Consider the following 25,257-nt stretch of genomic DNA (forward strand, 5'->3'; position numbering starts at 1 on the left):
GCCCCAGATGGCAGCAGGGCAGGGTGAGGACCTCCTGGTACAGCAAGCCCATGCCTGGGTGCCTGGAGCCTTGCCCCGCTGGGAGAAGGGCTGTGCCCATTCTGCCTGGAGAGTCAGGGCGGCCAGGGGTCCCCAGGGAGCATGAACTCCACTGTGGCCTCAGTGGTGGGCGGCGTGGGGCCAGGGCCAACATTTCTGACCAGGTTGGGAACTTGCTTTCCTTCCCAACACCCTCCCTGAACCCGGCCTAACTTTCTCTGTCCTCTGCCCTCTTCACCCAGAACACCATGCCCTGTTGGTAGGCCTGCCAAGACCCTGCCCAACCAGAGGAAGACAGCACCCTCTTCAGGTGGGAGCATCTCTGATTCTCCTGGGAGGGACACCGAACTTAGCTGTCAGAGCACACATGCCAAGGGGCCGTTTCTCTGACCGAATTGGCCTGACGACAGACAGACCCAGGGACTGAAGCGCAGGCCTTGGCTTTTATTGACATTAGATCTGTAGGCTCCCTGGCCCCTCAGGAGCCCAGCTCTCCACTCCACCTGGCCTCCCCAGTACCCGTGGCTGACGTGAGTTGAAGCAGGCTGCAGGGGCATGCCCCGGCTTCTTTCTTTTTCTCTGTCCCTCTCGTGGGACCTCTTCCTCCTCCCTCCACCCTCAAGCTTTCCCCAGGCTGGCCCAGGCTCTGGTGCTGGGCAGCTGCCCAGGTGTCTCGGTGTGGTGGGGGCTGAGCCCTTCCCCCCGACCCCGAACCTGTCTCCTCCTGCTCCTGGGGCCACCCTCTCCCCTCCTGTCCTGAGCTGGGAGAACCAGCCCTGGCACTCGGATCCCTACAGCCTCTCCAGGCCCCCAGAGCGGGTTCTCTTGCACAAGGGACATGTGGTCTCCTCTGGGGCCCCCCAGGATCTCTTAGGCCTGAGCCCTAAGCCTTCAGGGGGACCAGACTGGGAGGGGGCACCCTTGGCTGGGTCCATGCTGGAACTGGAAGCTGAGGAAAGAGGGAGAGAGAGGAGTCGTTCAGAGGGACCCAGGGGCTGCCAGCCCACTCTGTGACCCTTGAACCTGGCATTCTTCCAAGCCAGAGGGGAGGGGGGCAGTTCTTAAAGAAAACCCCATGGGGGAGGAGAAAGAGGGAGACATGCTTCAAGCAGGAAAGACCCTTCTCTAACTTACACCCCTCACTTTACAAATGGGGAAACTGAGGCACAGCCAGTGGGGGAAAGCAGCCCGAGGTCCCTCATCGAGTGGAGAGCTGGGACAGGTACCCAGGCAGCTCAGGAGTGGAGAGGGACCACCTGGGTCCGTCTGAGTGCCTAGCCCACCCCTGCCCTGGGTCTCTCCCTCCTGTCCCTAGCTCTGTGTCACCTGGACAGGCTCACCTGTATTTCCCCGGCTGTCCCTGGGCAGTTGAGCTTCCAGAAGGGCTGAGTGGTGGCTGTTACCTCGGCCCACAGTCCCCTGTGCTAAATCTAGGGGCCAGACCAGGCCCTCGGGCTGTGGCAGGCAGCCCCCGGCCAGGAGCCGACCCAGCCAGTGGCTCTCACACTGGCCAGCAGGCTGCAGGTGGCCCGGCAGGTAGACAGCCAGGCCCCGGAGGTGGCGTAGCCGGAAGTTCTTGGGCTTGCTTCCCTGGGCACTGGGGCACTGCTGCTGCTGGGCCCCCAGCCCCCCCTCATAGATATTGGGTGGTGTGTCGGGGTGACTGGTGCGTCCTGGGGCCCAGCTCACTGCATCTGTGGAGGGGAGAGCAGAGGGTGTGGCCGAGGGGCCCCATTGGCCATGAGGGGAGAACAGTCCCATGATGAGCCCCACCCTGGCCTGCAGAGCCTTAGCTTACCTGTCTGTCATGTGGACTCCGCCCCCTGCCTCCCACCCGCCTCATCCAACTTAGCACTCCTCTCCCTCCCAGCCCACAGGGAGGGCTGAGAAACCTGGTCTCAGCACCAAGACCTTTTCAGGACTTCAGGCTCTTTCTGCCACCCACTATTGTCCCCTGCCCTAAAAAGAGCATTCCAGTGTCCAGGGTCAAGTGGCCTGGACCCGTGGCCATTCCCTTCTCCCAAGCATGCATGTCGCCAGGGCCACCCTGGTGGCTTTGGGCCCAGGTCAGGACAGGAGGGCATCTCTCCTCCTGCCTCTCCTCCCCGCAGCCTGGCACCTTCTCTTATGCGCAGCTCAGAGAACGCACAGACCAAGGCTTCCATGGAGGGCCAGCTGGTGGGGCGGAGCGGCCGGGCCTCCTGTGCAGCAGGGCTCTGCTCTCCGCCACCTAGCAGGCGGGTCTGCAGGGCTCCCTTGGCAACCAGCTCTGTGATGTCACAGGGAAGACTCCCTCATCTCTTGGACCTCCAGGTTTGGCAGGGGATGATGTACAGAGCCGGGGCAGGGTGGTAGGTGGGCAAGGGGATGGGGCAGAACCTTGGGAAGGTCCCTGGTCTCTCTGGCTTGGGACAGGCATGCAAAACAGATTTGGCTCTTGCAGTCTGGGGAGTCACTCCCTGGGGTGACCTCTTGGGGTATCCTTGTCCTCATCAGTGGGTGGAAAATGAACGTTTAGGGACGCAGACATGGTGAGACCTGTATCAGTGCTTTGAGCATGCCAAGAAGGTGGTTCTGGGTGACTGGGCAGGTCCCTTAACTTTTCCATCCATTTTCCCGTGAGTAGGCCGTGGAGTATCCTGTGGATTGTACCAAGTGTGAGGAAGGGTTTGGAGAAACCAAAACTCTCATATACTGTTGGGGATGGGGGGATGAAAATGATATCACCAAAGTGGGAAACAATTTCTTTAAAAGTTAAACTTTTCAATTCCCTCTGTTCACAAATGACATGGTCCTATATAGAGAAGAAATTAATTCACACTCAAAGGAAATAAAAGAACCTATTTGAGCTAGTAAAACTATCAGAGCTAATAAGTTAGTTGAGCAGTCTCAGGACACGTGATCAACACACACAATGAACTATATTTCTATACACTAGGAAAGAACAAAAAGAATAAAATTAATCATGGAAGTGCAAGACAGCACTAAAAACTAGAGAACAAAAGAAAGTAAAGAAGACTTAAATGGAAAAAGACCATGTTTGTGGATTGAAGGCTTAATATTAAGACAGCAGTCCTCTCCAAGGTGATCTACAGATTCAATGCAATTCCTGTAAAAATCCCAATGGCCTCGAAGGCAGAAACAGGAAAACTGATCCTAAAATTAATATGGAATTACAAAGGAATCCAAAAGCCAAAAACAACCTTAAAAAGTTTGAAGACTAAGATTTTCTATTTAAAAACTTCTTATATACAATTCAACACTACAGTAACCAAAACAGTGTGGAACTGGCACAAGACTAGAGATCTAGACCAGTGGAACAGAATAGAGCTGCTGCTGCTAAGTCGCTTCAGTTGTGTCCGACTCTGTGTGACCCCATAGACAGCAACCCACAAGGCTCCTCCATCCATGGGATTTTCCAGGCAAGAGTACTGGAGTGGGGTGCCATTGCCTTCTCCAATAGAACAGAGAGCCCAGAATAAATTCATACATCGCTGGACAATTTATTTTCAACAAGATTATCAAGATTATTCCATGGAGGAACTAATAGTCACTTCAACAAAGAGTGCTGGGATAATGATATAACAAGATATGAATGAAGAGCAACCTAGATGTCCACCAACAAATGAATGGATAAGGAAGTTGTGGTACATATACACAATGGAACATTACTCAGCATAAAAAGGAATGCATTTGAGTCAGTTCTAATGAAGTGGATGAACTTAGAGCCCATTATACAGAGTGAAGTAAGTCAGAACAATAAAGATGAATGTCGTATTCTAATGCCTATATACGGAATCTAGAAAAATGGTACTGAATTTATTTACAGGGCAGCAGCGGAGAAAGAGACACAGAGAATAGACTTATGGACATTCGGAGAGGGGAGGAGAGGGTGGGATATATGTTGTGAGTAACATGGAAACTTACATTACCGTATATAAAATAGATAGCCAAAGGGAATTTGCTGTATGGCTCGAAACTCAAACAGGGCTCTGTATGAACCTAGAGGGGTGGGATGGGGACAGAGATGGGAGGGAATATCAAATGGGAGGGGATATGTGTATACCTATGGCTGCAGAAGAACCAGAGATCAAATTGCCAACATTCATTGGGTCATTGAAAAAGCAAGAGAGTTCCAGAAAAACATCTACTTCTGCTTTATTGACTACACCAAAGCCTTTGATTGTGTGGATCACAACAAACTGTGTGATCTGCCTCTGAGAAATCTGTATGCAGGTCAAGAAGCAACAGTTAGAACTGGACATGGAACAACAGACTGCTTCCAAACTGGGAAAGGAGTACGTCAAGGCTGTATATTGTCACCCTGCTTATTTAACTTATATGCAGAGTACATCATGAGAAATGCTGGACTGGATGAAGCACAAGCTGGAATCAGGATTGCCGGGAGAAATACCAATAACCTCAGATATGCAGATGACACCACCCTTATGGCAGAAAGTGAAGAGGAACTAAAGAGCCTCTTGATGAAAGTGAAAGAGGAGAGTGAAAAAGTTGGCTTAAAATTCAACTATCAGAAAACTAAGATCATGGCATCTGGTCCCATCACTTCATGGCAAATAGATGGGGAAACTGGAAACAGTGTCAGACTTTATTTTTGGGGCTCCAAAATCACTGCAGATGGTGACTGCAGCCATGAAATTAAAAGATGCTTGCTCCTTGGAAAAAAAAGTTATAAAACAGCTTATTAAAAAGCAGACATTACTTTGCCAACAAAGGTTTGTCTAGTCAAAGCTATGGTTTTTCCCGTAGTCGTGTATGGATGTGAGTTGGACTAAAAAGAAAGCTGAGCACTGGAGAATTGATGCTTTTGAACTGTGGTGTTGGAGACACTCTTGAGAGTCCCTTGGACTGCAAGGAGATCCAACCAGTCCATCCTAAAGGAAATCAGTCCTGAATATTCTTTGGAAGGACTGATGTTGGAGCTGAAATTCCAATACTTTGGCCACATGATGCAAAGAACTGACTCATTTGAAAAGACCCTGATGCTGGAAAGATTGAAAGTGGGAGGAGAAGGGGATGACAGAGGATGAGATGGTTGGATGGCATCACCAACTCAATGGACATGAGTTTGAGCAAGCTCCAGGAGTTGGTGATGGACAGGGAGGCCTGGCATGCTGCAGTCCATGGGGTCACAAAGAGTCGGACACGACTGAGCGACTGAACTGAACTGAATGGCTGATTCATGTTGAGGTTTGACAGAAAACAAAATTCTGTAAAGCAATTATCCTTTAATTAAAAAATTAATAACGTAAAAATATTAAAAAATATATGAATGAAGAATGAAACTGGACCCCTACCTCACGCCACATACAAAAACTAAACTCTTTGAAGAAATGTTCATCACCATGGATTTGGTAATGGATTCCTAGATATGACAACAAAAGCACAAGCAAAAAAAGAAAAAGAATAAATTGGTCTTTATAAAATTTGAAAATTTTTGTGCTGCAAAAAAGCACAAACTCTCAAGAAGTGAAAAGACAGCTTATAGAATGAGAGAATATACTTGCAAATCATGTATCTGATTAGAGTGTAGTATCTAGAACACAAAAAGAGCTCTTATAACTCAACAACAAAAAGACAAAACAATGGACTTTAAAAATGAGTGAACTTGCATAGATGTTTCCCCAAACAACATACACAAGTAGTCAATAAGCACGTGAGAAGATGTTCAGTGTCCTAAATCATTGGGGAAACGCAAACTTAAGTCACTACTTCACACACTTGAGGATGCCTATAATTAAAAACCACATGGGATCTTCCCAGATGAGGGATCAAACCCTCATCTCCCATGTCTCTTGTATCGGCAGGCAGAGTCTTTACCACTGAGCCACCAGGGAAGCCCCAGATCTATGAGTTTTGACGAACAGCTACTGTCATGTAATTACCACCACGAGATATAGAACAGTTTCATTACTCCCTCCCCACACACAGTATTACATTATTACGTATCCAGCTCCTCCTCGAAACCACTAATTTGTTTTCTATCTCTATATTTTCATCTTATTCAGGATGTCATATAAATGGAGTCAATAGTATGAAGCATTTTGAGTCTCTGTCTTCTTCCACTTAGCATAAGGCACTGGAGAGCCACCGTTGTTCTTGTGTATTTCAGCAGTTTGCTTCTTTTTTAAATTGCTGAATGGTAATCCATGGTACCACATGTGTTTATCCATTTCTAAGTTGAGGGGCACCCAAGTGGTCTCCAGTTTGGGGCAATTATAAATAAAGCTGCTCTTAATATTTGTGTATAGGTTTCTGTGTGAACGTAAGTAGTTTTCGTTTCTCTTTGGTGAATACCTGGGAGAGGGATTGCTGAACTGTATGTTAAGTGTATGCTTAACTTTAGTAAGAAGTACCAGCTGTTTCCAAAGTGGATGTACACTTTCATATTCTCACCAATCAGGTATGAAAGTCCAAGGTGCTCTCCATCCTTTCAAGCCCTTAGCACCGTCAGGGTTTTTGTGGTGATTTGTTGTTTTAGCTATTCTAATAACTGCCTAGTGACATCTTGTGCTTTAATATGCGTTTCTCTAATGACTAATAATCTTAAGCATCCTTTCCTTTGCTTATTACTTGTAAGAAAACAAGACTCATTATTTTAAGGCAGGAAAATTTAAACATCAGTTTTTTCCCCGTTTGTGCTTCCTCTTCTGCCCTCAAGTGTGCGTTATGTGTCTGCATTATGCACTAACCAGACCTCTGCAGCGGCAGAAAAACTGCTCAACTATAAAGATTCCTTTTTCTCCTTCTAATACCAGCCACGTAACTCCTTAGAAGATAATGTTCCTTTCTCAATCCTGTCAGGGCTCACTATGCAGGTATGTTTGGTGAACTTTATGTGCAAGGCCAGTATAAACAGTCCTTTAAAGACAGCAATTTGTGCAGACAGACTGGGTCAGACAACCTAGGGAGATACTGGGCCACACCTAATGGAAGTTCTTAGTTTCAATACTTACTTGTGCATGCTAAGTTGCTTCAGTCATGTCCAACTCTTTGCAACCCTATGGACTGTAGCCTGCCAAGCTCCTCTGTCCATAGGGTTCTCCAGGCAAGAATACTGGACTGGGTTGCCATTTCCTTCTCTGGGGATCTTCATGACCCAGGCATCAAACCCAAGTCTTAATGTCTCCTGCATTGGCAGGTAGATTCTTTACCACTGAGCCACCAGGGAATTCCCTCCTCTGTTCCCAGCCACCGGAACACCAGGAAATTCCCAAAGTTGATGACTGTAATAGTGTAACTCTAGATATGGGAAGAAGTAATAAAAGAAAACCATTTCCTGAACCATAACAGACTAGAGAGATAGGCAAGATGGTCCAGATGCTTTTGGCTACTGTTAAACAGTCCAATAATAGCACATTGAGTGGCCTGTCAGTGAAATCCTTGCTTGACCTGGGTGTGAACATTCCTATTGCTGTGTGACAAACTGGTCATGAAATGTCTCCAAGCCTTGGTCAAAATTAAAACTGAAAGAGAGGAGATTGTAAAACCAAGAATGTTACCCACCTTCCAGTTCTACAACAATTGAGTCATTTGCCACTACAGTCACTGACCTACATACAACACACAGCGAAGGAACTTCAGGGCCAAGATCTGGATGAGGCATTTTGTGCTCTCGGAAGACTGGCAGAACTGCCCTCAGATAGTTAGGTATTTTCAGGAGAAAATTGTACGAATTCAGTTTCTTATATCTTGCCTACTTAGAAAAGAACTAAACCATTAACTAAAATGTCTGTTCCTTGTTAATAGCAATAAACCTCTACAATGTTGTACCCTTGATTGCACCTACCCCTTACTTAAAATCACATAGATACTAGCTTCACCCCTTTCCTCTTTGGACCATCCTTAGAGCTTTCTGAAAGACTCCTTGCCTGATTATAATCCTCAGGTTGGCTCGAATAAATTCATGCGTTTCTTAGCTGGACTAATTTTTTGTTGACATTTGCCATATCTTTTGTGAACTAAGTTTTTGATCTGCTTTCTCATTGTTTTCTTCAGTGAGTTTTGAAAGTTTGTTATGTGTTTCAGAAGTCTTTTTAATCAGCTGTGTTTTGTGAATATTTTCTTTTAGACTGTGGGTTTACCTTTTCATTTTCTTAAAAAGTGTCTTGAAGAGCAGTTCTAAATTTTGATGAAGTCCAATTCATTAAAAAACATTTTTAAAGGATGACACTTTTAGTGTATTGTATCTAAGGGCTCTTGTTGTTTAACCCAGTCACAAAGCTTTCCAAGTTTTCTTCTAGAAAAGTCATCGTTTTTACCCTTTACATGTAAGGATGCAAGTTCATTTGTTTGCATTTCCAATTGTTCCCAGATAATTTGCTAAAACGATTATTCTTTCTCTACTAAAGGGCTTTATTTATCCCAATTACCATGTATGTGCGGGTCTATTTTGAGAATCTTTAAGGTCAGCGCATTCATCTGTTACTTCACTAAAACCAATACAGGGGCGGAGGGCATCTTAGCATTGGTAGTCCCTCTTCGTCCACGCTCTGGGCTCAGCTCACTTCACCTCCCCAGCCCTTCCGGTTGCCTGTCCCTAGCCGTGGCAGCCGGGTAGAAAGTGCTCCCAACCGACACCACAGCTGATCTGGCTACGGGGTAGGCGCGGTGCACCCCCGATCCGCCCCCTCCCTCCACTGCGCGGAAAAACCGGCTCCAAACCTCAGAGCTCAGAGTTGCCAGGACAACCCCCCGGCGCGCCGGTTTCCGGCCTGTCGTAAAGTCCGAGCCCGCTGCGCACGCGCGGGTTGCGGCTCGGCCTACTCGCCGCCCCTCGGTCTGCTCTGGCTTTCACCTTGCAGTCCGTGGCCTCAACTGCTTCCCGCTGCAGGCGCTTCGGATGCGGGCGCGGCCATCCATTTTACACATGCCAGAGAAAAGAGTGCCGGGCGTAGGACTCAAAAGGGAGACCTGGCTTCGTGATATCGTGTACATCCTTTCTGGAGGAATTTAGGCGGGAATGAAAAGTAGTATGTAGACCGCCTTGCACAGGCACTTAGGTGCTCAGAGCGTGTCGGCCAGTGCAAATATCTGCAAAGTGTGTGAAGGGAACTTTGACGCCACACCCGCTTCCTCAGCGTCGCATTTTATGCCGCCTGCCGGCCGCCTTCGCTCCGGCACATACAAAGCATGCGCACAGGGCCCGGTCTGCTTTGCTTCCAGTCTTTTTGGCCCCGGCTGCGCGCCGTCGGGGACTCCGTGCGTTGCCATAGAAACCCAGGAGGGCTAAGGAGCTAGCCGTGGAGACTTCGGGATCCTGGGCACTTGAGCGCCATGTCTTTCCGTGATCTCCGCAGTAAGGCATCCCTGCCCTATGTGACCTGCGGTCCTCCCGAGACTCGGGGCTTCGGTCCCCGGCTCCCTGTCCGAGCCCCGCCGAGGCTCTCGCGCCGAAGTCCCCCTCCGGGGCCTCTGCAATCAGGGGCGCCCCTGACCCGAGCCGCCCCCCGCCAGGCTGAGCGCCCCAGTCTGTCTCATAGCGCTTTCTGCTATGATGGGAGGCTGTGGATGTGTATGCGGCCAGTGCGGCTGAGGAACCGAAGTTTTAATTTTATGTAATTTTAATTGATTTGGGTCTGTTCGCTACTGTATTGCAAAACACCGTTTTCCAAAGCGACCAATTTTGAGCTGGGTTAGCTTAGAGTTCCGAGAAGCGAACAAGAGAATCGAAGAGGGGGCTGGTGAATAATGATTGAGGCTAAAATTTTTCGAGTTTTTGTGATCTGTCAGGTAGTTGATTACTGTCTTGTGTGTGTCCATCATTTCATTTACTCCTCTGAACAGCAGTTCTCTTATGTTTAGGCGAGGAAATGGGCACAGAGACGTCAGGTCCCTCGGTCAGGGGACATAGGTGGTAAGAGCTGGCGCTGGAGTGTGAAATCGTGTTGTCTAACCTCCAAAGCCTGCACCCTTTCTAAAAGGGGCTGGTGAGGAGAAGGGAACCCAAGTACCTTTGCAAAGAGCGTGGGGAAGTGGAAAAATGTGGATTACAGAACTAGTTATCACCGCTCTGGGGAACATCTGTTACAAAGCAAATATTTTACATTTAATATTTTACTTTAGTCCTCACTGTTACAGTGAGGTGAGTCATTCCTGGATGGAATACTTTAGGCAGGGAGATGAAATAGCTGCTTTAGATCATACAGCTAGAACTGGGTGGAAATCAGGATCAAAACGTGGGACTGTGTGAATCAATCTCTTGCCTTTTATATGCTATCGTTTTCTGAATCTGAAGCAGTTCAGGGAACTGGCCCCACCTGCACAGGTGTAGCAGGTGTTGCCAATCGGTGTGATTTGCTGCTGCTGCTAAGTCACTTCAGTCGTGTCCGACTCTGTGCGACCCCATAGACGCAGCTCACCAGGCTCCTCCATCCATGGGATTCTCCAGGCAAGAGTATTGGAGTGGGGTGCCATTGCCTTCTCTGGTGTGACTTGAGGGGCCTCTTTAAGGCCAATTTTCTAATAGTTGCCAGTGCCTGAAATTTCCCCATTAAAGATTACTCCTTTCAGTTGTGAAGGGCTCTTTCTATAATGTAAATATATAGGAAGAGGCATCACAGTTTATTGATGCCTACTAGCACTGTTGTGCGGAGAAGGCAATGGCACCCCACTCCAGTACTCTTGCCCGGAAAATCCCATGGACGGAGAAGCCTAGTAGGTTGCAGTCCATGGGGTCGCTGAGGGTTGGACACGACTGAGCAACTTCACTTTCACTTTTCACTTTGATGCATTGGAGAAGGAAATGGCAACCCACTCCAGTGTGCTTGCCTGGAGAACCCCAGGGACGGGGGAGCCTGGTGGGCTGCCGTCTCTGGGGTCGCACAGAGTCAGACACGACTGAAGTGACTTAGCAGCAGCAGCAGCACTGTTGTGTGAATCTCTCCCCTCTGGGACTTGGACATTCTTGGAGACCTTATGTTGTAGAGACATGTTTCTCCTCCCTGCCAGCCTTCTGCTAAGGGACACTGAACGGAGTTGTTTTGGGAAAAGCATACAAAAGGATTTCTGAATGTTTTTTACCTTAAATAAATGCCTGCTTTAGGCAGTTCATGATAAGACTCTTACTTGTCTCCTTTTGATGATGATCCTGCAGAATTAACAGAATTTGGCTACTACTTAGTAAGAGGAAGTGTTTAGGCCTCACCATGTGGTGGGAGGGCTGCTGCTTTATTTTCCATTGCTCTATTTAAATATACCCCCAAACAATGGCAGAGGCCTTCTGCTGCTCTTTCCGCTGTTTATACTTTCTCTTCTGTTGTCTGGTGAAATTCAGCCTAATCTGCAATGACCAGGTAGCTTATTGTGAATGTCATTGGGACATTTTGAATATCCACCTTCAAGAAGAGTGAAGACAGACATTATTTAGTCAGAAGCATTCTTGGCACATCATGGGAACTAAAAGGATGTTATTTGCAAGTCTTGCTTAAAACTTAGTGATTGCAGTATTAAGAACAAGTGTTAGTATTACTGTTCCTTAGTCTGTTTCATAGTACAGCCAAGTTTTGCTCTGTAGTTCAATCATTCTCTTGAACATCCATCTAAGTAACACGAAGACATCAATTTTACCCTACCACCATCACCTCCGCAAAAAAAAAGGTTAACATTTTAAAATATTTTTCTTTATGGCATTTGGTAAGACCAGATATTTCTCATTTTGACTAGTGAAGAGAAAGATAGCCAGGAGATAGTTGAGATACCCAAAAGAGAAATTAAATTCACAGGCATTTCCCAAACCGTATTTCAACGTAGTTTCCAGTTCTCCCATTGAACTCAAATAAACATTTTTCAGGAAGCAGGTTAGCAATTTTATCTCCTTTTTGTTTTTCTCTTAGAGAGTTGATAAATAGTCCATAAATGTGTAAATAGGTTGGGAGTAAGAAGAGAAAAACGAAGGAAGTATCTGCTGATAAGTAGCTGATATTTGAGGAGGAGCTGACGACACTGTGTTTTTTTTTACCTTGGACAGATTTTACAGAGATGATGAGAGCCTTGGGATACCCTCGACACATTTCCATGGAAAACTTCCGCACCCCAAATTTTGGGCTTGTATCTGAAGTGCTTCTCTGGCTTGTGAAAAGGTTAGAACTGGGCACTTTACTGTGGTTTAAGAATAGATTCGAGATGTTATTCATTAGCCACCTAGAAAATGGATACTTCTGTGAAGCAAAAGGAAAAGTTCAACAAAATTTGACAGGCTAGGCTGTAACCTGTTAAAAGTCAGATGAGTGTTAAGGAGTGCTGTGGGAAAGGGAGTGTACCAGGAGGTGGTAAAAGACTGTCTCAGCAGGAAGCTGACAGGGGTGCTGGTCCACACTCGTCATCCCCTCACTCATCAGGGATCGACAGGACCTCCTCACACATCGTGCTGAGTATCTGGCTTAGGATTGGCAAACTTTTTACTAAGGAGATGATCGAGATTTTAGGCATTGCAGGCTACATAAGATCTCTGTCAGGCTTCCTTGTGTTTTATTGTTTATTGCCCTTTAAAAATGTAAAAACCTTTCTTAGCTTGCGAGCTGTATAGGAGAAGGCCGAGGGCTGCAGGCTGCTGACCCCGGCATGTCATCAGTAACTCGAAGAAAGGACCTCTGGCCCCGCTGCTGAGTCAAGGGCTGTCAGCCAGAGTAATAGTTCTGGATATTTTAATTAAACTTTGCTGTCTGATATAGATTCAATTTTGTAAGCCCCAGATTTGGTTTTTGAAATTTGAAAAGACCCTGATGCTGGGAAAAATTAAAGGCAAAGGAGAAGGGGATGACAGAAGATGACACGGTTGGATGGCATCACTGACTCGATGGGCATCCATCGAGTTTGAGTAAGTTCTGAGAGTTGGTGATGGACAGGGAGGCCTGACATGCTGCAGTCCATGGGGTCTCAAAGAGTTGAACACGACTGAGCAACTGAACTGAAACCTATTTTTTGGTGACGATTTGTTCTCTTGGTTGTTTGGTATTTTGTGTTGCTTTTGAGGTCTTTCTTACTCTTACTGCCTTAGCTGGGGAGTCAGAGAGCTTCCTGTTACAGATCCACTGAACTCCCAGTTTACTTTCTGTTTTTTGAACTTTCAGCTTAATTAACTTGTGTCTTTCTCTGTCTCTCTGTCTCTACGATAGGTACGAACCTCAGAATGACATCCCTTCTGATGTCGAGACTGAACAAGACCGAGTTTTCTTCATTAAGGCAATTGCCCAGTTCATGGTGAGTTCAGTTTTTTGATGGAGTTGTAAAATTAAATGCATCGGAAGGAGATGGAGCCTAATTAGAGCTACTTTCAGCTTTCTTAACACTCTCCATTACCAGATTTCTGTGGAGCCATTTTTAAAATTTTAAACAATTTTTACTACACAAAGGTTATCACATAATTGGATAGTTCTCTACTGTGTATACGATTATTTTTACTCTCCACAGAAAGGCTGCTTCTTAACGTCTCATCTGGTGATGGCTAGCACTATCTGTGGAGTCATTTTACCAGCAACGTTTTCTGAATTCTTTGTTTTTAACTCATGATTTGTTAAGAATGTGAGAGTCCCGTGAGGCACTGGTGGTGGCAGTATACAGGGTAGTTGTCTCAGGGGGGCAGTGAGAGAAAAGGGTTAGCCATGTCGCCTTTGACCAGAAAGGCGGTCAGCACTGAGAAAGCCCCAAGGCCATTCATCCTACGGTCAGGCTGTGTTATCGACGGGACACATTTCAGGTCCGCTAGATCTAGGTGTGCGCCCTGCAGGTGGACAGCGTCGGCCAGAGAGGGGTGGCAGAAGAGGCTGAGCATGCTCTCACAAACGTGGGTGAAATCCCCGGAGCAGGAGGCTGTGACTTCACAAATGTAAAAACAGCTGTTCGGCCGACTGACATAAATGACTTCCATACTGTCAATGACACCTACAAATAATTTTTCCAGGGTAGCTTTTCTATAAGAGAAGGTTTGCAGGTTGCTTTGCCCAAAGGAAGCTGTTTTGAGATTGAAGCAGTAGCTGTCCAAGGGCCTCTCGTGACATCACTCCCAGTAATGGGCCCAGTGTTATTTAGTCTGAAATTTTAATAATGTTTTTAAATTAACATCTTAATTTTTTATAATCTTTGTTGGAAAGCATAAGGTTGACTGAAATATATGAAGTTATTACGGAAATACCATATGATAAGAGGAATTGAACATGAAGGCTAATGATAAATCTAGTTATTGATGTTATAAATTACACTTATGTAACATTTGTATTACTGGATAGAGGAAAAGAGACACATGTTACATAGTTACTTAGATAAATAAAAGTAAAGGAAAATAAAGTAGGAAAGATGAGTTACTGTTTCTGAGAAATAATAAAGAACACACCTAATTCAGTTAAGCTCTATTAATTTAGTGATGTGGAGTATTTATTTCTCATGTCAGATACTATATGCTTCTGCTTTTACTTAATAAAATTATATACATTTGAATGGTAGATCTAAAGGAGAAGAAAGTGGACCAAAATTTTATACAGATATTTTTCTTTTTGAGAGGTTAGGAAAGTAAAGTGATAGTTTATTTAAGTAAAGATACACTCTCAGAAGGAGAGCAGACAGGTGAAGGACTGCTGCTAGATAATACTTTTCTAATGTCATTAAAATAGCATGCAGATTTTTAAAAGAATTTTATTTACTTATTTTGAATAGTCAATATATTTTATGGCTCAAAAAAACTTTTTTAAATCATGAAACAATATAGAGTAAAATGACTTTCTGTTCTGTCTGCCATCAGCCCAGTTCCATTCCCAGTAATCACTGTTTTTAATATTTCTCAGTTTCTTTAGGCATATTTAAGCAAATAGGATATATATTCTTTTTCCTTCCTTTTACACCAGTGGTGGCATACTCTACACCTCTGTTTAGAATCTTGTCTTTATGTAATAGTATATTTTGGAGAACTTTTCAAATAAAGACAGAATTTCTTCATCTCTCTTACACCTGAGTAGTGTTGCTTGCCTGTTGATACCATAAGTTGTATAATTTATACAGGTTGGCATTTAGGTTGTTGGTAACTTTTGTGCTTAGAAACAGTGCTGTAACAGATAACCTGTACACGCAGTTTTGTTTGTGACAATGTATATTCCTATCATAAGTTCTTAGGATTGGAGTTTCTTAGTCAGAAGATAGGTGCATTTATCATCTTGTTGTCATTTACCAAATTGCTTTCCATCAGGATTGTACCAGGCTGTGTACCCACTCACAATATAAGAGTGACTTGAAAGTTGGACTCTTAATATGCTTTGGTTATGTACCAATTGTTGGCAGAGACATTTTCAAATGACCTACATGGGCTTTGGTTTAATTTTACATGGAAAGGATCTTAAACTTTTTTTTTTTTTGCCTGAAAATAGGCCACCAAGGCACATATAAAACTCAATACCAAGAAGCTTTATCAGGCAGACGGGTACGCAGTGAAAGAACTGCTGAAGATCACGTCTGTCCTTTACAACGCTATGAAGACGAAAGGCATGGAGGGCTCTAAACGAGCAGAGGAAGACGTCAGCAAGTTCAAGTTTGATCTTGGCTCCAAGGTGAGGACAGTGCAGGGCTTGTAGTGAGAGATGGGATGTTTATTTCTCAGACTCAGAACTGGAATATAGCAATACAAGAGCACCCCTTTCCTTACTCCCTGACTGAGGGCCGTTTGTCAGTTTTGAGCTCATTAATCAGCATTGCTTTTTAATTTTTCAAAAACTTAATTTGTTTGTCCCTGTTGGGTCTCAGGTGTGGCAAGGGGATCATCGCTATGGCAAGCAGGGTCTGCGATTGTGGTGCATGGACTCTCTAGTTGTGGCACTTGGGCTCCAGAGCTCATGGGCTCAGTTGCAGCGTGCGGGGTTAGTTGCTCCACAGCCTGTGGGATCTTAGTGCGCCCACTAGGGATCAAACCCGCATTGCTTGCATTGCAAGGCAGATTCTCTTAACCACTGAACCACCAGGGAAGACCCAGTTTTGTGCTTGTCAGCATTTGGATCAAAGCAGAAGGGACACTAAATTCAGCTATTTATGTTCAAGTGCTGGGGGTACAGGCGTGAGCAAGCACAGGCTCCTCAGTTCCTGCGGCTCCGCTGGGGGAGCCAGACTGAACTGCACAGCAGAAGGAGCGGCATGTCAGATGGGCTGAACGGGTGATGGATGGTGAAGAGGGAGGGGCTGAGGTGCTGGAAAAAGTGAAAGTGAAGTCACTCGTCGTGTCCGACTCTGCGACCCTGTGACTGTAGCCCACCAGCCTCCTCTGCCCATGGGATTCTCCAGGCAAGAATACTGGAGTGGGTTGCCATTTCCTTCTCCAGGGGATCTTCCCGACCCAGGGATCGAACCCAGGTCTCCCGCATTGCAGGCAGACGCTTTAACCTCTGAGCCACCAGGGAAGCCCTGGTGCTGGGGGAGGGCCTTAAATTGGGAGATAGGACAGCCTCAGGGACTGCGTGATGTCTCAGCGAAGATCTGAAGGAGGGAAGGAGCAAGCTGTTCAGTGGAGGGTGTGTTGTGTGTGTGTGTGAGGAAATGCGAGGGGGGCTGTGTGATGAGAGCTGGGAGGGGAGGCTGCCACAGGCCCTGGGGTCCCTGGAAAGCCACTGCCAAGACTTTGAGGTGGAAAGTGGTCGAGTTTTGAGCAGAGAAGTCCATCATTTGAAGCCTCATATTAAAAGGATCACTGTGGTTGCTGGATTGAGTCAGACTGAGTGTGGAGGCAAAGGTGGGAGCAGAGAGACCTATGAGAAAGCCCGAGGTGATGGTGCCTGTGACTCTGAGCGGCCAGTGAGCGCTCAGCTGAGTTTGGGGAGAGTGGGAGCTGTGAGGTGTCGGAGGACTCAGTTAAAGCAATAAGCCAAACGTGAAAGCTGTGTCTTTAATCACTAGCTGTTGTGGTGTAAGCAAGGGGCTAGAGCCAGAGGGAGTGTCGACTCCCTGTTTCATAGAACTGCTCTGGCAGTTTTAACGGCCCCCCCGCCACACCAAGGTGTGGGAGGCTCAGAGTGGGAACGTGGTGGGGACTGAATGGGGGAGAGGGTCATCAGGTGTTTGCCCTGCCTTCCCAAGTCAGGTCGGCAGAGGCACTGAAGAGGACCCGGGCCCGAGGCCTTGGATAAAGAGACCTAGGGTGCAGATCTTCTTAATAAGAACATGACTGGCCAGAGGGCCCGGGTCCTTGACTGCAGCTCTGTTCAGAGGCTGCAGGGCACTGGTGCTGGGGGCAGCTTGCCCCAGGAGGCAAAAGGTTGAGCGAAAGTGGACGCTATAAGGAAGGTCTGAAACGGCTCTGCCGAGTCACCCTTCCTGTGCTGGTGGATGTGGCCTGTGCCACGCGGCACGGTGGCCACTAGCCACGTATCACCAGTACAACCCAGGAACTGAGTTTAAGTTTTACTTAATTTTAAATGGTTTAACATTAAAACTGGCATGTGACTGGTGGGCTTGTGTTAGATGTCACAGCTCTAGAGTGTGGGTATGAGTTCCCGCCAGGACGGGGTTGCCATCTGCTGAAACAGAGGAGAGTTCGGAAGGAGCAGGTCTAGTAGGAAAGATGAGGAGTTTGGTTTGGGACGTTGCCTTTGCAGCACCTCTGAAGTGTCCTAGTGGAGACGTGGAGCCTCAACTCGTAGCTTGGATCTCAGCATCTGAGCCAGGAGCTTGTGGGGAGTGTGAGGGGAAGAGGTTGAGGGGCTGAACTCTGCTGATTCCAGTACTGAGAAGTGGAGAGGGGTGGTGAGAAGACTCCCACAGGGGAAGCCGGAAGCTCGCTGCTGGTGGAAGCAGAGTCCTGAGGACTAGGAACCGGACGAGTCGCCCACTGTGAGTGAAAAAGGAGCGTTGTTGCAGGTGGCTTGAAAAGGCGGTGGGAGTTCGTTGACTGGGGGAGCGGGGAGAGACCAGAACTGGGAAATACTTGGCTCTTTGGAAATGTAGCACATTCACGGAGGAGGCTGCGGCATGCATACCCTGAGAGAGAAGCTTTCCCCGGGCTGCGTGCTCAGTCGTCCTCACCATCCTCACGGCAGAGCCTTGTGGCGGCGGCTCTGCTGTGAGCGCTTTGGGCCAGTGAGCTCCTCTGAAGCCTCGGTGGCCTGTGGAGTGCCCCCTGAACATGTTCAGGGTGAACACAGGGCCTCAGGGCTGCACAGGACTGTGTCCTCAGGCTGCCCCTCCTCTGCTCACCCCGCCGGTGCCAGAGCCCCTCATTGTGGGAGGCGTGCCAGCCTTACACCCCCACACACCTCCTCTTGCAGAGTGCATTTGACTTGACATTGGGGTTTTCAGAGAGACCCAGGGGGCCTGGAATTGATATAATTTGTGCTTAGATCAGTGTCTCCTAAACTGGTGTCTTGGGAGCTCTCGTCTATGGGGTGTAAGTATGTCTCGGGGAAAACACGTTCTATAGTTAGATAAGTATTCTGACTGGAGGAGGCAATGACAGGAACAGATTGGTTCTTTCTGCATGCTGAAAACCTGTTAATGAAGTTTCTGTTTTTGATATCTTCCTTCTAGATTGCAGATTTAAAAGCAGCAAGGCAGCTTGCTTCTGAAATCACTTCCAAAGGAGCGTCTCTGTATGACTTGCTGGGCAAGGAGGTGGAGCTGAGGGTGAGTGGTGTTCAGATACCTCCGTTACCTCCCTAATTACCTCCTCAGCTGAGCAGACTTCCAGGGTTTCTTTTCCAATTAGCTTTTTTCCTGTTCTCTTGGTTTCATTAAACAGTACCTGATAAAATGAGATACATTGCAGGAAAGTACAATCCATGAGCTGCAGTTCCTCCTCCTGGTGGGCTCGCGTCTGTTTCTGATGCCTTTGGCATCTGGTTCAGGAATGGCACACGTGTGCCGTGTTGCCTCAGCTCTCCCTCTTATTCCTGTAGCAGACTTTATTGATCACAATGCTTTCGCCCCGGTGCCCTCAGCCTCGGCGTGCTTCCCAACAAAACGCTCCTCCAGCCTGTGGCTCCCGAATCTCGTTGCCCAGTGGAATCACCTGGGGATCTTTACAAACTGCTGGTTTCTGGCTTCCATGCTGATGTCACTGGTACGGAATGTGACTTGGGCATCAGGAGTTTTAAGTCTCCTGGGTGGTTCTAACACTTAATCAGTTTGGGAGCCAGTCACTAATCTAGGCAGTCAGTTGAAGTTGATGTTACAGTTGAAATTTATTTGCAGTCTTTATTTTAGCCCCTGTCAGTCAAGGTGGATGCTCTGTCCTCTGTGTTTAAGGAGCTGTTGAAGAGTGGGTTCCTAAAACGCCCTTGAAGCTCCTATAGAGCTTTTAAATCACCCGACATCCAGGTCGTCCCCTGGACCAGTGGATTGAAATGTCTGCAAGTGAGAGCCAGATTTTTGAAGCTCTGCAGGTGATCCCAGTGTGCAGCAGAGTTTGGGAGCTAGCTACTGGTTGAAGAAGAAATGGGAGTGTTGGTTCTTACCTGTGAGGATTTATGGCATTGCAGCCTATGGGCGCACATCTGATATTTCTGAATTAGATGCTTTTAGTTGGCTGCATCCCCGTCAGGTGTGCCATCCGTGGCTGCTCTCACTGCCTCGCCCGTGTCCTGGCATTGCTGTCTCAGTGTGATGGTATTGTTCCTTTCTGCCCTAGAAGCAGACTGCATGCGGGGACTTGGTGCCGGCTCACCATCCCGGCTCTGGATGCATTGCCACCTGGTGCCGTGTGGTTGGCAGAACAAACCTGCCAGTGGTGTCTGACAGCTGGTTTACATAAGCAGCGAGGCAGTTCCAGGCATCCCGTGTTTTCTGTTGATAGTGCGGTGAATGTGTGTCATCCCGTGTTTTCTGTTGATAGTGCGGTGAATGTGTGTCTGATCGTGTTCCTTGCAGACCCAGAGATGAGAGCTAGTCACTCGCTGTTCACCAGCAGAGTTTCCTGGCTTCGTTATGAGGCTTCACCAGGATTCCGAGGGGCTCTTTCCACGCCAGCCTGTAGTGAATTGACGAAGCAGTCAGAGGCTGAGCTGTTGCCGTGGAGCCATGAGGCCCTGAGTGTCCGACTTGTCAAATTCTGTGTAGTTGTGATCCGCAGAAGCTCCCATCCGGTACACTCAGCAGACGTTCCCCGAGGGCCGACTCCAGCCTCAGACCGGGAGGCTCTGTTCTGTGTCCTTGAGGTCGTGTCCCTGTGCTCAGTGGCACTCCCCGGCGGGGGGACAAAGTGCACTGCGGACTGAAAGAAGCACAGGGCAGGGTTTGAGGAGGTGCTCCCGGAACCCCATAACCGCATGCAGTTAAAGCTCCAGCTTTCAGAACTGTCCCGTACTGACATGATAGGCGCAGATGCCCCCCTTGACGGTTAGTGGCCAGTGCCGGGGCAGGGCCGCGTGGACTCTTCTCACTGGGCACAGTTGTCAGTGATAAGCAACTTAGAGGGCCGTGAGCATAAGGAAGACAGTGCAGGCTGGCGGAGGACTCAGACAGGAAGTTCAGTTGCACTTGGTTTGGGGTCTCTGAATGGAATGCAGGTAAAGAAGCAGATTTGGAGAGAAAAGATTCTGAGTGGTGAGTTCAGCTTCCCATGGTGTTGGGGTCCTGGGGGCCCATAGCTGAAGAGTGGGGCCTTGAGCTCTGGAGAGAGGTCAGATTGGCAGAGAGTCATAGACGATACTTGTAGGAGGTGACGGCAGGAGTGTTGCTGCATAGGAGACCACGTCATAATGAAACTTTGAGAACTAGTCCATAAGCCATATCTAGAGCTGGGAATTGGTTTTGAGAATTCCTCTTCTAAAAAAAAATTTTTTTTCGTTTCATTGTTTCTTATAGGAACTGAGAACAGAAGCAGTTGCCAGACCTCTGGAAATAAATGAGACTGAAAAAGTGATGAGAATTGCAATAAAAGATATTCTGGTAAGATTACTTGTATTTACAGTTTTTGTGCCTAGAACTGGAAAATAGTGAGTTCCTGGTTTTACAGGACAGAACAAGCTGGGCCTCATAACAAAGATTGAACGTGTTAGTGGGGAAGTGAAAAATTTAGAGCATGTTCTGGAATAGCTAGGTGATTTACTGTTATCTTCCCCTTGTTATTGTTTTCGTGTTACTAAAATTTTGTCAGTTTTATTAATTTAATAATTCTCTTAAAATTTTCAGTAAATACTGTTTTATGGACTCTTCACAACTTATTTAACCATTTCCTCACTGTTGGGCATCTAGATTATTTCTAGGTTATCTTAATTCTAAACACTGAATAAATAGAATGATCATCATCCTTTACTAATCATCCATGGTTAGTTATTATAAGCTCATTGCATCTGAATCATTCATTTGGAAGGCAGATAGTGACAGAAACTCAGACTACTTGGGCTTGAACCCTGCCCTGTGTGACGTCAGGCAGGTTTCTTAACCTTTCTGTGCCTTACTTTCCTCATCCATAAAACAGTCCCTGCCATGTGGGGTCCTCATGGGCATTCATTATGACAGTCTGTCATACAGAGACTCTGGTACATAGTAGGTATTCAGTCATTATTCAGTTCAGTTCAGTCACTCAGTCATGTCCGACTCTTCGCGACCCCATGAATCGCAGCACGCCAGGCCTCCCTGTCCATCACCAACTCCCAGAGTTCACTCAAACCCACGTCCATCGAGTCGGTGATGCCATCCAGCCATCTCATCCTCTGTCGTCCCCTTTTCCTCCTGCCCCCAATCCCTCCCAGCATCAGAGTCTTTTCCAATGAGTCAACTCTTTGCATGAGGCGGCCAAAGTACTGGAGTTTCAGCTTTAGCATCATTCCTTCCAAAGAAATCCCAGGGCTGATCTCCTTCAGAATGGACTGGTTGGATCTCCTTGCAGTCCAAGGGACTCTCAAGAGGCTTCTCCAACACCACAGTTCAAAAGCATCAATTCTTCGGCACTCAGCCTTCTTCACAGTCCAACTCTCACATCCATACATGACCACAGGAAAAATCATAGCCTTGACTAGACGGACCTTTGTTGGCAAAGTAATGTCTCTGCTTTTGAATATGCTGTCTAGGTTGGTCATAACTTTCCTTCCAAGGAGTAAGCGTCTTTTAATTTCATGGCTGCAGTCACCATCTGCAGTGATTTTGGAGCCCCCAAAAATAAAGTCTGACACTGTTTCCACTGTTTCCCCATCTATTTCCCATGAAGTGATGGGACTAGATGCCATGATCTTCGTTTTCTGAGTGTTGAGCTTTAAGCCCACTTTCTCACTCTCCACTTTCATTATTAGAGGTTCATTTTACTCAGTATACAGAGATGAGGGGCCTTACATAAATTAGGAGTAGTTATAAAACAAAATTTGCTGAGAGTTGTACAGAACTCCAAGATGGATAGGTTTTTATAGTCCTCTTGTCATGTAACAGTGATACTCCCTGGTCAGCTCAGCACAGAGAGGCAGAGCCTCAGCAGCAGGGGAGGTGTGGGGCAGCCCAGACGGGAGACAGTTCCATATCGGCAACTTGACCAAATGAGGGAATATATTAAAGATGCGGGAGCCAAGGTTCTCACCATTGGAGACGGGGTTACTGATATGGAAAGGGAAAAAATTAGAGCAAACCCTGAAATAGGTGTTGATTGACAGTTAAATGCATTTCAATATAGATAGATAGTTATGGGAATGAATCTTACGTACACATACCTTATGTATGACATATTATGTACATAGGCATGCATACCCACACACGCATTCATGTTTCTTAGCCCCAAGGACACCTAGCCCCCAGATCTTGGTTTCTAAATGCCACTGGGCTCTAAAGGGAAGCAGGGCTCTTGGGAGAAATGACTGATTCCAGAGCTGGGAGAAGAAAATACAAGGTCTTCTTCTGCCAGAAAGCACGAAGTACTCAAAGAATGTGAAAGGGACACAGAAGCCAGCCTGAATGAGCTTCCCCCAGCCACATCAGAGACAGGTTAAGTGTCAAAATAAATACAGTAATGGATTATAGACCGTTGGATGAGTGCTCACAGGTATAAAAGGTAAATGAATACATTGCAAACTGATGAAAAGCAGATTTTTACATGGTTTCAAAGTAGCTCCCTACAAGATACTCATTAATTAAGAAGAGAGTGATATATGAGTAGCTTGACAGACATTCCCTTAATCCAACGATCAGGGTGAACATCTTCCATGATGGAACAGGTCAGAATAATGCGTGCCTATTGAAAGGCAGGGGGCGGTGATAATCTGCGCTGTTCTGCTAAGGGTGCATCATCTGAAGCTAATTAGATGAAGGCAGGTTGAGGGGCATTCTGAAGTGCCCTGGCCCCTACTCTTCAGCAGTGGAAAGGCCCTGAACTTCCAGGAGAGGCTGAGGAGCTGTCCAGACCCAAGGAGACCAGGTAGACCTGGTGACTGAATGAATGCCCAGGGTCACTCCTGTCTGCTATTGAGGGCTTCAGTGGGTTGTGGGTTGGATGAGGTTGTGCGTCAGGGTTCGTCTTCTGTCTGGATGTATAGGAGGAAGTCCTTATTGCAGGAAATACACATTAAAGTATTTAGAAGTGATGGAGCATCAAGTCAGCGGCTCACTCTCATCTAAGTCAGGGAAAAATGCTTTGTATTATACTTGAGCTCTTTGTAAGTTTGTAATTGTTAATATAAAACAAAATTTTAATGATAATATTTTTGTGCTTGTGAGTGTTCTGGCTGAATCAAGTTAGCATGGCATAAATGTGCCTTTTCTACTAAGTGTATTAACAATGAGGGCAGCCTGTTGAGGCTGCCGAATGAGGGCACAGTTCATTTCTTGGTGAAAATCTCTTAAGGTGTCTTTTCATTGTTGGAAAATATCCATAATATTTGATAATTCAAAAAAAATGAAACAACCTGGAAACTTAAAAGGGATTATAAAATATAGGCCATTTATTTTAAAAAGAGCCTTTTTAAAAAATATATATTTATTTGGCTGAGCTGGGTCTTAGTTGCAGCATGTGGGATTTTAGTTTCTTTTTTTTTTTTATTTTAATAATTAAAAATTAAAAAAATCCTGAACCCTCCTCCCTCCCCACACCATCCCTCTGGGTCGTCCCAGTGCACCAGCCCCAAGCATCCAGCATCGTGCATTGAACCTGGACTGGCATCTCGTTTCATACATGACATTTCACATGTTTCAATGCCATTCTCCCAAATCTTCCCACCCTCTCCCTCTCCCACAGAGTCCATAAGCCTGTTCTATACATCAGTGTCTCTTTTGCTGTCTCATATACAGGGTTATCGTTACCATCTTTCTAAATTCCATATATATGCGTTAGTATACTGTATTGGTGTTTTTCCTTCTGGCTTACTTCACTCTGTATAATAGGCTCCAGTTTCATCCACCTCATTAGAACCTCATTAGAACCATCCATCAGCAGATGAATGGATAAGAAAGCTGTGGTACATATACACAATGGAGTATTACTCAGCCATCAAAAAGAATACATTTGAATCAGTTCTAATGAGGGGATCTTAGTTTCTGCATGTGGGATCTAGTCCCCTGACCAGGAATCGAACCTGGGCCTCCTGCATTGGGAGCAAAGAGTCTTAGCCACTGGACGACCAGGAACGTCCCAGAACCTTTTAAAAAACTTTACTTTTGAGGTCAGATAGATGATTCACTAGGTTTTAATCTGACTGATTTACAGAAGTGTTGCCATTAGCTTGAGTAGTTTGTTCAAAACGGAGACCCACTTTGTCTTCCTCTGAGAGTAAACTCGGATCCCTGCTTGGGCTTTGTGAGTACCTTCAACAAGTTAGTGGCATGAGATTCGTCTTCATGAAGGCACCTTGGAAATGGTTAGTGAAGTTAGACAAAAAAAATTAAGCCATAAATTATCAATGAAAGTGACTGCTTCAAGTGTGTGCCGACTCTTGAGAGTCGTGGGATGTGTCTAGTCTCCTTAGGCAGTTTCTCTGGACCACATAGCATTTCAGGGGCCTGCAGGTAAACAGACTATGCTATGCGAAGTCGCTTCAGTCGTGTCCGACTGTGTGACCCCACAGACGGCAGCCCACCAGGCTCCTCTGTCCATGGGATTTGCTAGGCAAGAATACTGGAGTGGGTTGCCATTGCCTTCTCCGGTAAACAGACCACACGTGTAAATTCTAAGGAGATCAAACCAGTCAATTCTAAAGGAAATCAACCCTGAATTAGAAGTAGTGATGCTGAAGCTGAAGCTCCAGTACTTTGGCCACCTGATGGGAAGAGCCAACTGATTGGAAAAGACCCTGATGCTGGGAAAGATGGAAAGCAAAA

General features: G+C 46.5%; 2 protein-coding genes across 6 annotated transcripts in view; one reads left to right on the forward strand and one right to left on the reverse strand.

Moving 5' to 3' along the window:
* Positions 1 to 463: 463 nt before the first annotated feature.
* On the reverse strand, positions 464 to 2,306 carry C25H16orf90 (chromosome 25 C16orf90 homolog). Of its 2 annotated transcripts, none has more exons than XM_061401008.1 (3): positions 2,159 to 2,306; positions 1,380 to 1,733; positions 464 to 988 (listed from the first exon to the last, which is right to left on the reverse strand). In XM_061401008.1, the coding sequence occupies exons 1-3, from the start codon at positions 2,202 to 2,204 to the stop codon at positions 831 to 833; spliced, it is 558 nt and encodes a 185-aa protein (XP_061256992.1). In that variant the 5' UTR covers positions 2,205 to 2,306; the 3' UTR covers positions 464 to 830. The 2 variants fall into 2 exon arrangements, with proteins under 2 accessions (XP_061256992.1, XP_061256993.1); XM_061401009.1 differs by having other exon boundaries at positions 2,189 to 2,305.
* Positions 2,307 to 8,810: 6,504 nt separating this feature from the next.
* CLUAP1 (clusterin associated protein 1) overlaps positions 8,811 to 25,257 on the forward strand; it is a 31,100-nt gene continuing 14,653 nt past the window's right edge. For 2 of the 4 annotated variants that reach the window (XM_061401003.1, XM_061401006.1), the window contains exons 1-6: positions 8,813 to 9,358; positions 12,029 to 12,140; positions 13,176 to 13,260; positions 15,414 to 15,593; positions 18,553 to 18,648; positions 20,827 to 20,910. In XM_061401003.1, the coding sequence (XP_061256987.1) occupies positions 9,337 to 9,358; positions 12,029 to 12,140; positions 13,176 to 13,260; positions 15,414 to 15,593; positions 18,553 to 18,648; positions 20,827 to 20,910 (579 nt within the window). In that variant the 5' untranslated portion in view covers positions 8,813 to 9,336. Of the gene's footprint in view, positions 9,359 to 12,028; positions 12,141 to 13,175; positions 13,261 to 15,413; positions 15,594 to 18,552; positions 18,649 to 20,826; positions 20,911 to 25,257 lie in introns of all 4 variants that reach the window. The other 2 variants (XM_061401002.1, XM_061401004.1) reach the window with 2 other exon arrangements.

The sequence above is a fragment of the Bos javanicus genome, chromosome 25, assembly GCF_032452875.1.
Source record: "Bos javanicus breed banteng chromosome 25, ARS-OSU_banteng_1.0, whole genome shotgun sequence".
Lineage (NCBI taxonomy): Eukaryota > Metazoa > Chordata > Mammalia > Artiodactyla > Bovidae > Bos > Bos javanicus.